At 38.4% G+C, this 14,013-nt stretch overlaps 1 protein-coding gene across 4 annotated transcripts in view; it reads right to left on the reverse strand.

Annotated features, from left to right (window-relative positions):
* Positions 1-14,013, reverse strand: part of LOC134424718 (core histone macro-H2A.1) — a 42,799-nt gene that overhangs the window by 13,955 nt on the left and 14,831 nt on the right. For 2 of the 4 annotated variants that reach the window (XM_063168706.1, XM_063168704.1), the window contains exons 3-5: positions 8,134-8,240; positions 6,525-6,722; positions 4,623-4,730 (exon numbers count right to left, since the gene is read on the reverse strand). In XM_063168706.1, coding sequence (XP_063024776.1) covers positions 4,623-4,730; positions 6,525-6,722; positions 8,134-8,240 — 413 coding nt within the window. Of the gene's footprint in view, positions 1-4,622; positions 4,734-6,524; positions 6,723-8,133; positions 8,241-14,013 lie in introns of all 4 variants that reach the window. The other 2 variants (XM_063168705.1, XM_063168703.1) reach the window with 1 other exon arrangement.

A 14,013-nucleotide genomic window follows, 5' to 3' on the forward strand; every position in this document is an offset into this window, starting at 1 on the left:
CAGGTTGGATGGGGCTTGGAGCAAGTTGGTCTGGTGGAAGGTGTCCCTGCCCATGGCAGGGGGCTGGACTGGGATGAGCTTTAAGGTCCCTTCCAAACTATTCTGTGATTCCAATTTTGCTATCAAATGAGAGTATTTGTTTTTTCCCCAAGTATAGAGATGAAGGACACCCTAAGCATCCCTTAAGCATCAGTTACAGGGATGTGCTGGGACTATTCTGCACTGAAACAGGATCAAAGCTGCTGCTGCTCCTTCTTTAAGGCAGCAAACATGGGCCTATCTCTGAGAAAGCAGACACTTGTCTCCAGCAATTCCTCCATCCCAACAAGGGGATGTGGTTTTTTTTCTTTCCTTATCAGTAGTCACCATGTTCTGTATTACAGCACTTCAGTCCTCATTACAGTTTTGCAGCCTTTGGCAATGTCTGGTGAGGTATCGTAAGCAGGCACATGATATTACGTGCTTATCGCTTCTAGTTTTTATTTTGTTTGCTTTACTTCCTTTTAAAGGAGATTTTTAAACCCAACCATTAATGCTCATTTACTCCTCTAAGTATCCCCATATATTTCAAGCATGTCTTGAATTTCTTTCTTGTTCTAAATCAGGAGGATTTCTCCTGCAATCACAGGAAGATTTCTCCTCTCCTGAGGCACACAGGGAACTGCAGAAGGCAGCACAGAGCTCTAGAGACTGGCCTCACATCTGCACTGTGTGCTCTTAAGAGACAGTTTGGGGGTCTCCTCATAAGATGTGACCCACAACACAAAACCAGCTCTAAAATTTGATGTGACCTAATGGGAATGCTAAACTTGGCAAAGGTCAAAACTGCAGGTATGGAAAGTTTCTAACCAGGGTTTGAGCAGGTTTGACATTGCTTCATAGCTTCTGTTGGAAATCTGATTTCACAGGAACCACGTTTACTACTGACAAACTTTAAATACTTTAAAAGTGCAAAAGATTTTCCAGATTTTTTCATTTGGGGAAATACATTAGTTACAGCATAACCAATGCCTGAGTTTACAATATGTATTTTAAATTATTTTTCCTGTAGCTGTTTGGGTGATATGGAGAACAACCATGAAGGAGAAAGCTCTCATTTATTTATGCAATTCCTGCAACCAGCTGCAGTTAGGCCAGGCTTTCCTTTTAATCCAAAGCCCTCAGCCTACAAAGCATAACATTCATCTTCAGGCATGGCCCTTTATATCATCCATATCAGAATTTTATCTCTTGTTTGTTGTAGCCCACAGTCTTAAAGTTAACTCTTCAAATAATTTCTTTGTATATGTTAATTTATTACCAGGGAATATGAGCCAGTCCATGAAACCCATACAAGTGAATGGGACATTTAAGGAGGCCACCATCCCTATATTTAAATTTTCTGAAAAAAATATTTCCATTTCATTAATTTGATTCTATGAATTGACCTTCTTTCTCTTTTCAAAAGCCTGCAATTTCATATAATTTGCATATGTTGCTTGAGTAAACTATGAGTTACCTCAAACTAGGGTGACTGTCTAAAAATGAGTGTAATTCAGCCCTGTTTTAAGTATGTGTCTGTTTGGGAATTTGTAATAAAATCTAAGAAAGCTTCCTTCCCAAATAGCTTGGAATCCTTTAATACTTCAGACGTGGTGAGTTATTCATACTGGAGTTTGAGTCTTGAGTTTGACTACAAGCAACTGCTGTTTAAAAAACCAGTCAAATCAAATCAAACCAAAATGTTAAAAAAACTTAATGAATTTTTAAATTAAAAAAAAAACAACAGCAAAACACATGCACACAACACGACTGTTTTGTGGAATTATAGTATGTTCCTAAACATATTTTGCTCATTCTGTAAGTGATTTTTCTGATTCCTAATTCTGTGCTCTACAAGTTTTTACCGCAGATCTATCAGCTGCAGACTGTTTTTGTTTTGGACCTTAAATCTATCCATGAGCCTACTCATATATGGGATTTACATAACAGCCAGCTGGTAATTAAAGTTTCAATTTAGCAACAACAAGAAAATGCTTAAAAAGCTGCCCATGACTGATAGCATGTGTTGGCAGCTAAGTATTATTTTACTAAATTCTGCATTTACTGCTCAATGCACTGTTAGCTATCCAATTGCCAAAAACAAATAAAAAATTAATCAGAATTTTTCCTGTGGAATTAAATCCACCAATGAGTAATTGCTCAATTTCCCTACCCAACAGTATGAAGCATGTATTAGGCAGAAGCGATCCCCTAAAGGGCCACTTTAAAAAAATAAATAGATACAACTTGCATATACATGTGCAACAAAGAATGGACATAACTTGAGGTAACATTTCAATTAAATATTAGTTAGATAAAATGCAGATGGCACTTAGCACATCCATGAATATTTTCTAAGCTAAGCCTGGCATTTCTAATTTCAGACAAAATTATCTTCAAAGTCTTGAAGCTTTTTCTGGTGCGAGTCTCATACTGAAAACTGAAGATGCTCAGTGCAGACCAAAAGCTGAGGTCTCTTGGAAGTTCCAGACCTTAAAGCCTAGGTCTGAGTTCCTACAACTCTGCCTCTATTTTGTAATACTCTCAGGAAAAACAAACTACTTAATGTGCACAATGCCACATCTCCACTGGGACGACACTTGTGGATGTGCAATCATTTACATATTTATTACCTAGATTTTAATAATTAATGTGGCACTAATAAACTTCTACAGGTATAACTGAAGGATTCTTTGCCATTTCATGACCTCTAAGAATTTCCAGCTGAATGGCAGCAGTTACCTAAACATTTAATGCAATAACTGTAATTTAAAAACTGAACAATACCCAGGTTTGCAACATTCTCATTTGTGGGTTTTGCATTGAATTAAATTTAGGGTTATTAGAAGGATGAAGAGCTGCTCTTGCAAATAAGTTCCTTCCCTTCTATAAACATGGAGCTAAGAAAAACATTTTTTCCATTAAACACTTATGAATGGTGTGATATCAAAACCAAGATTGTTTTCTTCCATCTCTGCACTTAGGAAAGGATTTTCTGATTTGGCAGATAATGGTTTTGCAAACCAAACAGATGTGCTGGAAAGGTGTTCAAGAACGTCACAGAAGGTTTGAAAGATCCTGATTGACTGATCTCAGCAGCAATCCTTCAAATGCCTTCCCTAACACTCAGAACATGATCTGTTTGATTTGGAGTGTTCCCTCACAGGAGACGAACAAGTTTGCATTTTCTTTTATTTTCTCTTTTCATTATGTGTTACAACAAAATGCTGACACCTGGTCCCTCTCATGTGCAGGCTAACTGACAAGGACCCGGTGCAGGGATGGATGTGTCACACCAGCAATTTCCTCAGGGGGCTGGACTCAAGTGAATGAGAAAGCCAGAAAGTCCATTCCCCAGTGCTGGGACTCACTGGGAAGCTGTACCACAGACACTGGCTTTGCCCACCACAGCTTAAAGCAGTCCTGGAGTTCATGATTTTTTTCCACAGAGCCCAACAGCAAAGCCCCACTGATTTGCTGGGTCAGTCTTGCTGGAACACAACACTAGGTCTTATTACAGGTTTGGTAACTAAAATGAGCTCAAAATCAGCTCCAGAGGTCTGACATTACTTGCTTTCTTGAAACAGTAATGTAGACTATAAATTTTGGTTTCTAATTTAGTCATCAAAATGTTTTTGAAAAACTACCCCCTTAATAGGAGTAAAATAAAAACCAACCCTACCAAACCAGCCACGTAGCTGCAGCTGTAAAATTCAACGTGGAAAATTAGAAATATTGAAAAAAATGTTACTGTCATGCATGTTACTTGGCAAACAAACGGGAGGATAAATGGAGAACAACCTCATTATGAAATAAAAATGAGTCAGAGGAGTTACATTAAACAATGGACAATGGCTCATCTTTTATGGCTTACAACACAATGATCTGATTATTGAATGATAGCAGAAAGATGCAGTTTTACTTAAGAAAATTTTGCATCACATATTAAAGGCAGGTTTCAGGATAAAAGACCAAATTAATTTAATGACTCATCTCTTTAAATGGATCCTCTTTAAGCAGATATGTATTTGTATTAAACCAACCCACATCCCAAATCATATTCACAGGGAAAAAAAGAATTGTTGATTTCTAGCTTTTCATAAAAGCATCATTCATTATTACACAACATTAACTTCTGTAAATCACAAAGCAGAACACAGCATAAGAACATTATTATGAACAAATGTCTAAAATAGGTTTTGATAAAAACCTGTAAATCATTTACATCAGCAATGAAGTGGGCTGACTGTTGGAAAAAATACATTTTATGCTTAGAATAATCTCTTTGGCAGATGCTTATCTGTAACAATTATGTTGTTTATGAAAGAGATAGATTACAAGCACGCAGGCTTTCCTTCTAATTAAGTATTTAATTATGTAGTCACATGAAGACTTATTTATGTACTGTTTAAAATGCTCTAGAAGTTGTTTCAGAGAATTTCTTTGATGAGAAAAACTGATATCACACATCTCCTTGATTGCTCAGTGGGGAAATGTCCATTGTACCTAGATGTTTTGTGGAAAATGGGGGAGTAGGAGGGGGCTGTTCCCTGAGCAGCACAGAAAAATAGGTATTAATTTATAAAAATGCAGGATCATACCTTCTGGCCAAGAAACAGGCTTTTGGTGGACAGGACTGTGAAACCATCTGCAGGAGTTCCCTCCGTTGTACTGTCAGCACTGGCTGATTTGCTCACTTCTCCCTGCTTCTTCTTCCAGAAATACAGTTAATTAGTTAACTCAAGGCTCTGAGAAAAACAGCTTAATGACACTAAGATATATGACATGCACTAAATGCTTAGCAGGCAATAAAATGCCTGTACAAACAGTGGTGCTGGATTTTATCCTGTAGTCCAAGCAAAGCGCCTGATAACAGCTGAAGGGATCAATAGGAAAAACGACCTCAACGTCTGCAGATCTACAGGCACCTCCTCTTGCCCACAACAGCACACACTTGAGATGGCAGTTGTCCTAAATGTTGCAGGAAAACATATAAACAGCCCCAAACTTTTAACAGCTTTCTAATGGCTTGTGTGGACAAAGATTACAGATTTCTGTGTGTGGGAAGACACACATTGTAAACTAGAAATTGACTTGTCAGAGAATAAATTTTATCTGTGAAGGGAGGTGCTCCCAGATTTCACAGACTTATTTTTAGAAATTCTCCTTTGTAATGTGGCTGTCCTTAGAAGCAGTGTCAAGAGAATACAGCTAGTTTCTATCTGCCTGCTTGCAGGAAATGGGCTGAACAATTTTCCATCATCACCTACTTTCATTCCCAGTGAAACTGCTGGAGGAGAGAGGAGTTCCCCTCAACCACCATTTCTTTTTTTCAACTTTATTACTGCTGTGAAATAACAGGTTTCAGGAATTAATTGGTTTACTGAACAAAAAGGAGGATTCAAACATTTTGAAAAGGAAAATCAATTCACAAAGACTGTGGTTATAAACTCAATTGGTACCAATTGCATTTTCAATAAAATTATTGCTTATGATTTCATACAGATATTGCTGAGGCACCAAATATTTATGTTGAAGCAAAAAAAGGACACCTGGAACACTGAGCAAGCCACTGTTCTCCTATTGCCCCTTTCCAAAGTATATAAACTAAGTCTGAGGCTGAACAACTAAAATGACTTTGATGCAAGGGTACATTGTGCTTTTAGAAGCTGTAACCACGCTTTACTTTACACAAGTGTTTTGAAAATTAGATTTTCATGGGTCTTATTTCAATTCCCTAGGAGTTTACTGTTAGCCAAATACCAATATAGTAAGCAGACAATACATTTTATTGTGTGGAAGAAAAACAGAACCCCACAACAGACTTCCTGCTTTTGTAATCAAGCAGGACAAAAAAATTCCAGATTTAGGGGAATTATTAGTGCATGGTTATTGGAAGCACTGCATTGAAATGTGCACTAATAGGTGTTCTGAGGGAGCAAACTAAATTCAACCAAAAGAATAAAATAATTGGAAGAGAGACCAAGTAAACAGAAACAGATAAATAAAGAAGCTTTGCTTGACCCAGAGGGAACTTTCACATTCCTTGTCCATTTCATGTGAAATTCCTGTACTTTTCTCCCTACTTGCCAAACTTATTGCTTAACTGTAGCTGCTTTGCAAAAGAAAGAACATCCTTGGCTACACATGTACACATTAGAAAGATCTCCTACTCCTACAAACTGAACCTGTAAGGCATGACCAGCACAGCCCCCAGACACTTTCCTCTTGTCTCCTGGCACACCCTCTGCCCACCTCTGACTGTTTCTTACAAAGAACAGAGTATTTATGGCCCATCTGTCTGTGCTGCACACCTGGGCCATTCCTGAGGGTGTTCAGGCTCCAGATGCACCACGGGAAGAGCAGAGCTTGTCCTTCCCTGCTCACACTGTGGCTGAAATCACCATTGGTAACAACACAGGCAATGGAGAGCTGACTCAGTGTGAAGAACCCTACAGCTACTGCTGGCAAGCTTTGGGTTTAAAATAAACACATTACTCTACCTTGGATTTCCTTGCTCCTTTCTTGCCACCTGTTTTCTTTGATACAGTTTTTTTCTGTGATGGAGACTTTGCCTTCTTTGCTGGGGGTGGAGTGATGATGGCTTCCAGTTTTCCTTTTGATCCCCGCTTCTTTGCCAGCAGCTCTGGGTGAATATTGGGTAACACTCCACCACTGGCTATGGTGACCCCTTTCAATAGCTAATCAAAAACAAATAAAAAAATTTGTACACGGCAAATTCCAGTATTTACTATCTGATAAATAGAAAATAGGATTTACTGCAAATTTTGTATACTACCTTGAGTTTCTCCACCAGTATCCTTGAGGAAGAGATGAGAAATGCATGAAATGGAGCTGACCACACACTTGATTTCAACTGTAAAGGGAGCATGTGTTCTTCTTGCACACATGCTTGTCACTGTCAGCATGTTACCCAATGAGGAAATACAAGACAGCCCCAGGCACACACCTGAGGGCCCAGCAGGGCAGTCTGTGAGAGAAAAATGGGACCCCAAAGTCCAGGGTGTGAGACTACAGCAGGTGCCACACTGTGAAGAATCCAGTATATGTCCCAAGTGCTGCATTTTCCTGCAATTGTTTTATTAAAGGATTTTTTTTTTCTTAGAAAAAGAAACTTCAAAATAGAGGGCAACATTTATACAAATCTCTATACCCGTCTTTCTTCAAAAGATAAGCAGTTGAAGATCAATATTCAAAAGCTGCAGTTTATTCAAGCCTTTAAAAGCAGAGGTGAAATATATAATGTTCTGTATTTAAAACCACTTTAACTAATTTTTATACATCTAACTGGGACTAATTCACTATTCAGGAGGATACAGACAGTGACATCAAAGTCCCCCAGGCACTCCCACCTTCTGATTTGTATTTACTGCTCCCTAATCTCAACCCAGAGAGGCTCCAAGCTTACAAAGGGATAATGAATGGAAAGTATTACCAAATTTCAGACAAAACCAGAAGGAGGGTGGTTGGGGGAATATTATTTTTTCCTGCTCCATCATGATACACAGATTTGGAAAAAGTATCTTTTCAGAGGGGTTTTTACAGCTCCTCACACAAAGATACATTGATCCCAGCCACTGCCTCTGGCTGACACCACAGCACTGTAATAATGATGCCCAATATTTTATGGCCAGGTTAAAAGCATCTTTAAGTCTGCAAAGGACACAGACTTGCAAGACTTTAGAGCTCTTCTGTGGTCACAATAACATATTTCAGTGAGAACAGGATAGGTCCCACTGAGTCCTCAGTTAATGGGGAAACTAAAAACAAACAAAAAACCAGCATCTGCAGGATTTTCTCTGCATCCTTGAAGAATTTATGACAATTCCCCAGTCCAACAGAAGTGGTTGTAATAGTGTTAGCAAACACCATTTTACGTCTCCATTGCATTTTTACACATTTTAGGAGTGCTGAAATACATAATTAAGCTGAGTGCTGCAGTTAGTTACACAGCCAGCAGACCAGTGAGTGTTTCCTGGTGTGCTGCTCAATAAGTTACAGGTCTTGAGTTACAAGTCAGCTATATGAAAAGACAATTTAAGAAGCCCTAAAAGGAAATTCTGGCCTTCACATGGCAGAGGTTTCTCTTACCTGATTTAATTCTTCATCATTTGCTACAGCCAACAGGATGTGTCTAGGAGTGACTCGACCCTTCTTGTTGTCCCTTGCAGCATTTCCAGCCAATTCCAGAATTTCCGCTGGGGAAAAAGCAAGCTCCTTTTAATTACAGTGTGGTCATTAAGAAAAGTCACTGTGTTATTTAGCATCCATGCAAAAAGGTATGGGAATTACATCATGTTACTCCTAAGGTATGGGAATTACATCATGTCACTCCTAACTGCTGTAGATACCTGCAATAGACATCTATCTCTAAAATTATAATTTTGTTTTTATATGTCTAATCACTGAAGAACAAATGTACACTTAAGTCCTGTGCTGTAAACTAGAATTAATTTCTTTATTCTTTTGAAGCAGTTTCCCCAGATTCCTCACTTTTCAGTGTTCTTCTCAAGGCTTCTGTGTGCTCATCTCTTAGGACCCCTCTCCTATCAGAGGACAGAGTATAGCAGAAACACAAATTCTATAGGTCTTTTTCTCAGATCTGTCAAATGTGAGTTCTGGCTTGTATCACCTCTACTTTTTTATTACTGGAAAAGACACTATTCTCAGTGACTCATTTTTAGCATTAGGGAACCATGTAAGCACACATCCAAGTTAGGATATTAAAAATACAAATTCTGCTGCTACACTCATTAAAAGATTTTTTTCTCTATCTGAGAAGAAGTTTTTAACCAGAAAAAGTAATTGATGAATCATGTTTGTTTGCTCCTCATAAATTATTCCTTAGAAGATGTTTCCAGTTCTGACAAAATAATGTTTAACAGCCAGGCATTTAATGGCTTTTATTGAATTAGGAAAGATGAACTTGCTCCCCATGCAAGGATCTTTGAAGAGAAAGACTAGAGCATTACCTGCTAACTGATTTATCTGCAGCTCAACAAACCTTGGGCAAGGATGCAATTAATTACAAGAAAGTCTAGGGAACAATTAAAAAAAATGACATAACATGTTTACCAGACTCAGCAATTATGTGCTACTGCTGTCTCCATTACAGCTAACCTTTCATCTCCCTCTCTACAATCTGTGTCTCACTATTGCACTTGGTAGATTTCCTTTTGCATATCTGGTAACATGTGGAGAAAAAGAGGAGAAATAAAAGGGAAATGTCTTTTTTTGCATCTAATACACACTTACATTAAACTGTAACATTAGAGTAATATATGAGCTTGATTTCACATTTAAGAACTGACTACACCATGAGAGCTCTCCTGTAAGCCTGATTTAGAGGCAAAGAGAACTGAATTAAGGCATTAACCTGGAAACAAAAAAGACTAAAATCAAAGTTCATGTGACCACATGCCTTTACCATAGGACACAGTAAATCTTCAGTAATAATATACAGCTCAGACTACAGCCTCTCATTAGACTGAATTTAACATGATTCATCGATTATTTTTCATCCTAAGTCCCATAACAAGTAAGCTATGATGCTTACTGGAAAACTTTCAGCTGCTTCTGGATATTCTACAGCTAAACTTCATTGAGGATTTTGGCGTGTTTTCACCATTTTTGTGTTCTTCAAAGTACACAATTAACTTCATTATAGCATGAGGCAGAATACTAAATCTAAACCCCAAAGTAACTCAACATTTCATGCTGACAACAATAGCTTTAATTTATTTTTAAAGCTGGATTAGCAGGGTAAGGTCAACCTGCCCATGCTTTCCACACCTCCAAAGCACTGAATTAAGTTGGCATAATCCCTTTCACATACTTCTGGCAAGCCCAGCTCAGACATGTGAGGTTTTGCTGCCTGCAGCCTGTGATGGCAAAGCCCTGCATCACCTCACAGTGGATGCAGTGAAACCCTGGGTGCACCCCAGAAATCCCCTCTGACCTCAGCAAGGCTCTGTCACTGAGTAACGCCACCACCTCCACCTCTTCCCACCAGGAATGCAGCTGTTTGTACCTCAGACCTAATCCCAGCTGAAAAGCAAGGGAAGGCTTTGCTGTTTTTTGGTTTGCCTCTGCTCCCCCACCTCTGCTGCTTTCCAGCCCTGCTGAACAGTCAGGCCGTGTTACTCCCTGTGACTGATCAGCACAGCTATGCAGACAGGCCATTCTGCAACTAAAGACTCTAAGAAAGTGTTATGCCTGTAAAGCACACAGGAATGTTTTATTTGTTCCTCATAAAACTAAAATGTCTGCCTCGTACAGTGGAGAACTGTTCTTGTAAGTGCTAAGCCCTCTTCCTTGGACAGGAAACTCATTTTGAAATTACAGTTTTCTAATGGTCCTTTAGGGAAGTTGAGGTACCCCACTTCCTCTTCAGGAAGGGAACGCTTTGCACTGCTGTTGAGGACCACAAAAGAGGAGCTTGGGGAGAGGGAGAGAGGAGGAGGCCATGGAGGGTGGAATTTCTCTTCTGGCCTTCTCCTGAGTGCTCCAACAACAATCAAGTATTGCTTGTACATGCAGAGAGACCCACAGCACTGAGAACTGCCAAACTCAGCTATGTACACAAGCCTGGTCAGAGGGGGACTCTCCCATCTAAAAACAGAGGATTAGGGGGTATTCAAACTGAAGCCAACATAGGCAACAGCTTTTTGATTTAGAACTGACAAGAGACAAACCTAATCCAAATCCAACAGATCAGAGCACTTAGAAATGCTGGAAATGAAGACTTTCTGGATGCAGACAGGATTCAGACTACTTGCCTGGATTTTTCTTGCAGACAGCACTACTTTCATATCTGTTTAATGCTGCTTTAATTCTGGAGATTTAAATGGTATTTTGCCCATTTAAAAAATCAATTTTAACTTAGAGGAAAATCTAGATCTCTCTGATTTTCAGAAAAGTAACTGTGGATTTACCTGGAAAATTGAGTAGGTGGGAAAAAGTATTTAAAATTGAGACTGGACTTGAACTGTTAGGTCAACCCATCATTGTGGAAGTGTCATTCTACCAGGTTCAAAGGTTTGAGTCATTGAGGAGTTCTGTTTCATTAAAAGCCATCTTCCCACAGTAGGAGAAAACAGACATTTAAAAATCAACTCTAGCAACCAAGCAGGGTCAAGAGAGAAAGCTCTGCTTAGAATTGTTGAGGTAAATGAAAGTGTTAAGAGCTTCCATGACATCAGGTTTCACTCAGCTTGTATTTATTCAGCCAGAAGACCAAAACAAAAATGTTTTACAAAAATGAGGCCTCACAAAAAGGATGGAAGTTGCATAATGTCTATTCCATTCGTTTCATATATTTACTCAAGGCATTTCCCCCCTAGAGAATAATTACATCACTACCACTCAGGCAGCAGGCAACTGCAAGACTCACTTTACAGAGCTACAGAACATGAAAAGCTCTATTTTTTAAAAATGAAGAAAAATCCCAAGTTTTTCAATATTATATGGTTTGGAAGGTATCCTTCAACTACTACATACTGAAATCAGCTTAATATGAAGAGAAACTCCATCTGCACAAATGACTTTTGAATAATTTCAAACAGAAATGCAAACCAACATTTACCGCTTCAAGTACAGATATAAAACAAACCAGAAAAGGTGTGAGAGCTGTATAATTAGGAAAAGAAAACTAATTAGGAATGCAATGCCAGCATATGATATATTCATGTATGGACAGCTGTTTGACAGCAAAAAAGGCATGGATGCCTCAGAAATCTGACTACACCATGAGCACATCAATTTGATTTAAAAGACATAGTTATGATTAGTATTTTTCTTCTTTTCAGTCATTATTAAAGTAGAAGTGTTGAGTGGGAAACCCTAAAAGTTAAGAAATTTTCTTTAAAATTTATCACCAAGGCAGTTTTCACTTAGATCACTTGAAAAACTTCTTGGTAATAGTTAGAACTGGGATATGGGTAGTGAAAACTGGTCTAAGCCTGTTCTCAGCACTTGGACCAAAACTGCTTTTCTTCAGCTGAGGTTTTTAAAAGTTCAGTTAAATATTTTTAAAGGAGAAAAGCAAACCGGTTGTGTATCTTCATATTTAAGCTTGAGATAAGACCACAGGAAAAGCTGTTCTCAAGACATTTCCTACTCAAACAAAACAAAAAGTGTCAGAAGTCTCCACAGAAACCTCATCCTGGATGAAGTTTTCAGGATTCAGGACTCAGATGTCAGTTTGCCTCATCCTTTACTTTCAGAGACCCTGGTCATCTTTTGGACACACTAAGTTCCCAATTTCACTGCTTGCATTTCCCTGTTTCACAGGGGGCTGCTCTCTGCCCTGAGTATTGTTACATTGGTATTTCACAACATTTGCAAATTCTGGAACAGAACACAACACATGGTTAAAATGAAACCAATTACTATTAGGCCAGAACAAAAGCACAGTAGAAACTGCAGACCTGGATGCTACAAAAGCAAAGGCACTCTCCTCCCACTCCTGGAGAGTGCTCTAGTTCATTTATCACTAGTTTTCAAACAAAATATTACTGGTCATTATTGACTAAAATTCCTCTCAAGCCTAAATAACAAAGCCTTTAGCTTATCAAGCATTTCAGGCTGTAATCTTTCTCAACATAAACAGTAAATTCAATTGGTCTGACTTCATCCCCAAAATGTTTTTTTTTCTCTTTTTTTCTTTTTTTTTGGTTTACATTGCAAGCTAAATCACTGCTGTTGCACCGAATCCCTTTGTCCACCTTGTCTTCAGGGAGATGAAATCATATCTTTGAAAATTAAACTCTTAACAACTAACAGGTGATGTGCTGATACAAGGCCAATTTCTGAACACACAAATTCCAACAGGAACAAGTCAGGGGTTTCAAAAAAAATTGTGAAGCCACTCCTCAAAAGAAAATTGAAAACAATATCCAGAAATCAAAGAAAAATGAATGTTGATACAATTCCACTGAGAAAAATATGTACTTGCTACAGAGTCAACCAAATGACAAAGAGTCTGCTTATTGTACTTCAAACTAATCATCTTTCCCATCAGCATTTTATTGACTTGAGATTCATTTTACATGATTCCAGAAGGTTTTAACCCAATCAACCCCAATCAACCAAGGTTGTTAAGAGTTTCCTGCATTCTTCTCTCCATCTATTCCACCCAATCCCCCTGGAATCTGCAGTTGCAAGAGTGAAGGTAGAATCATTTAACAACACTTTCCCTCTTATGCACTCCAATAAAACAGTTCTCAGCCTTGGTTCAAAGTCATGGAAATCTGATGCAGTGAAAATCAGTTCAAGAAACTTCACTGCTTTGAACAAGCCTTGATGAAACCTTAACTCTCAGCAGGGCAATCGTTCTCTTAGGATGTGATAAAAACCCCAATCCTTTCAGTCTTGAGTGTCTGTGCTGGATCAAAACTAGGCCTCTTAAAGGAAAAACTGTTAACTTTGCCAAGTTATTATAAGTTTTGCATTTCTGTGAGGCAGATGACAGACTGCTGTTTACATAAAACACAAATTCAGGCCACAAAAGCCACTTCCACTTAGAGCCTTCTGATCTGACTTACATGTCTCCTCAGCTTTTTTCTACATTTTAATACCATCCATTATTTTTTTTTGTAAGAGATCCAATGTTATTTAACTTCCTTTTTTTTTTTTTTTTTTTTTTTTTTAGTTTTTAAGTTCTTGTTTACTATTGATCTCTAAAAGATATGAGAGTTCAATTTTCAGGGAAACCTGAATTTCAACTCAGATGTAATTTATAACAAGGCCACACCCTGAGTGCTAATTTGAAGAGATAGCCTAGCTCTTCTCCACAAGAATCCTGATCTAACTCAAATCAGCCTTTATTCTTTTTCAGTGGAGCTTCCTCTACCTGGCAGTTCACTTTGCTGCTCCTCATAACAGCTTACATATGCTTTAGAAATGCACTCAAACATGATTAAAGTAACTGCTGCCAGATGTTACCTGATCAAGTGCAGCATGTGGCACTTG

The sequence above is a fragment of the Melospiza melodia genome, chromosome 14, assembly GCF_035770615.1.
Source record: "Melospiza melodia melodia isolate bMelMel2 chromosome 14, bMelMel2.pri, whole genome shotgun sequence".
Taxonomy (NCBI): Eukaryota; Metazoa; Chordata; class Aves; order Passeriformes; family Passerellidae; genus Melospiza; species Melospiza melodia.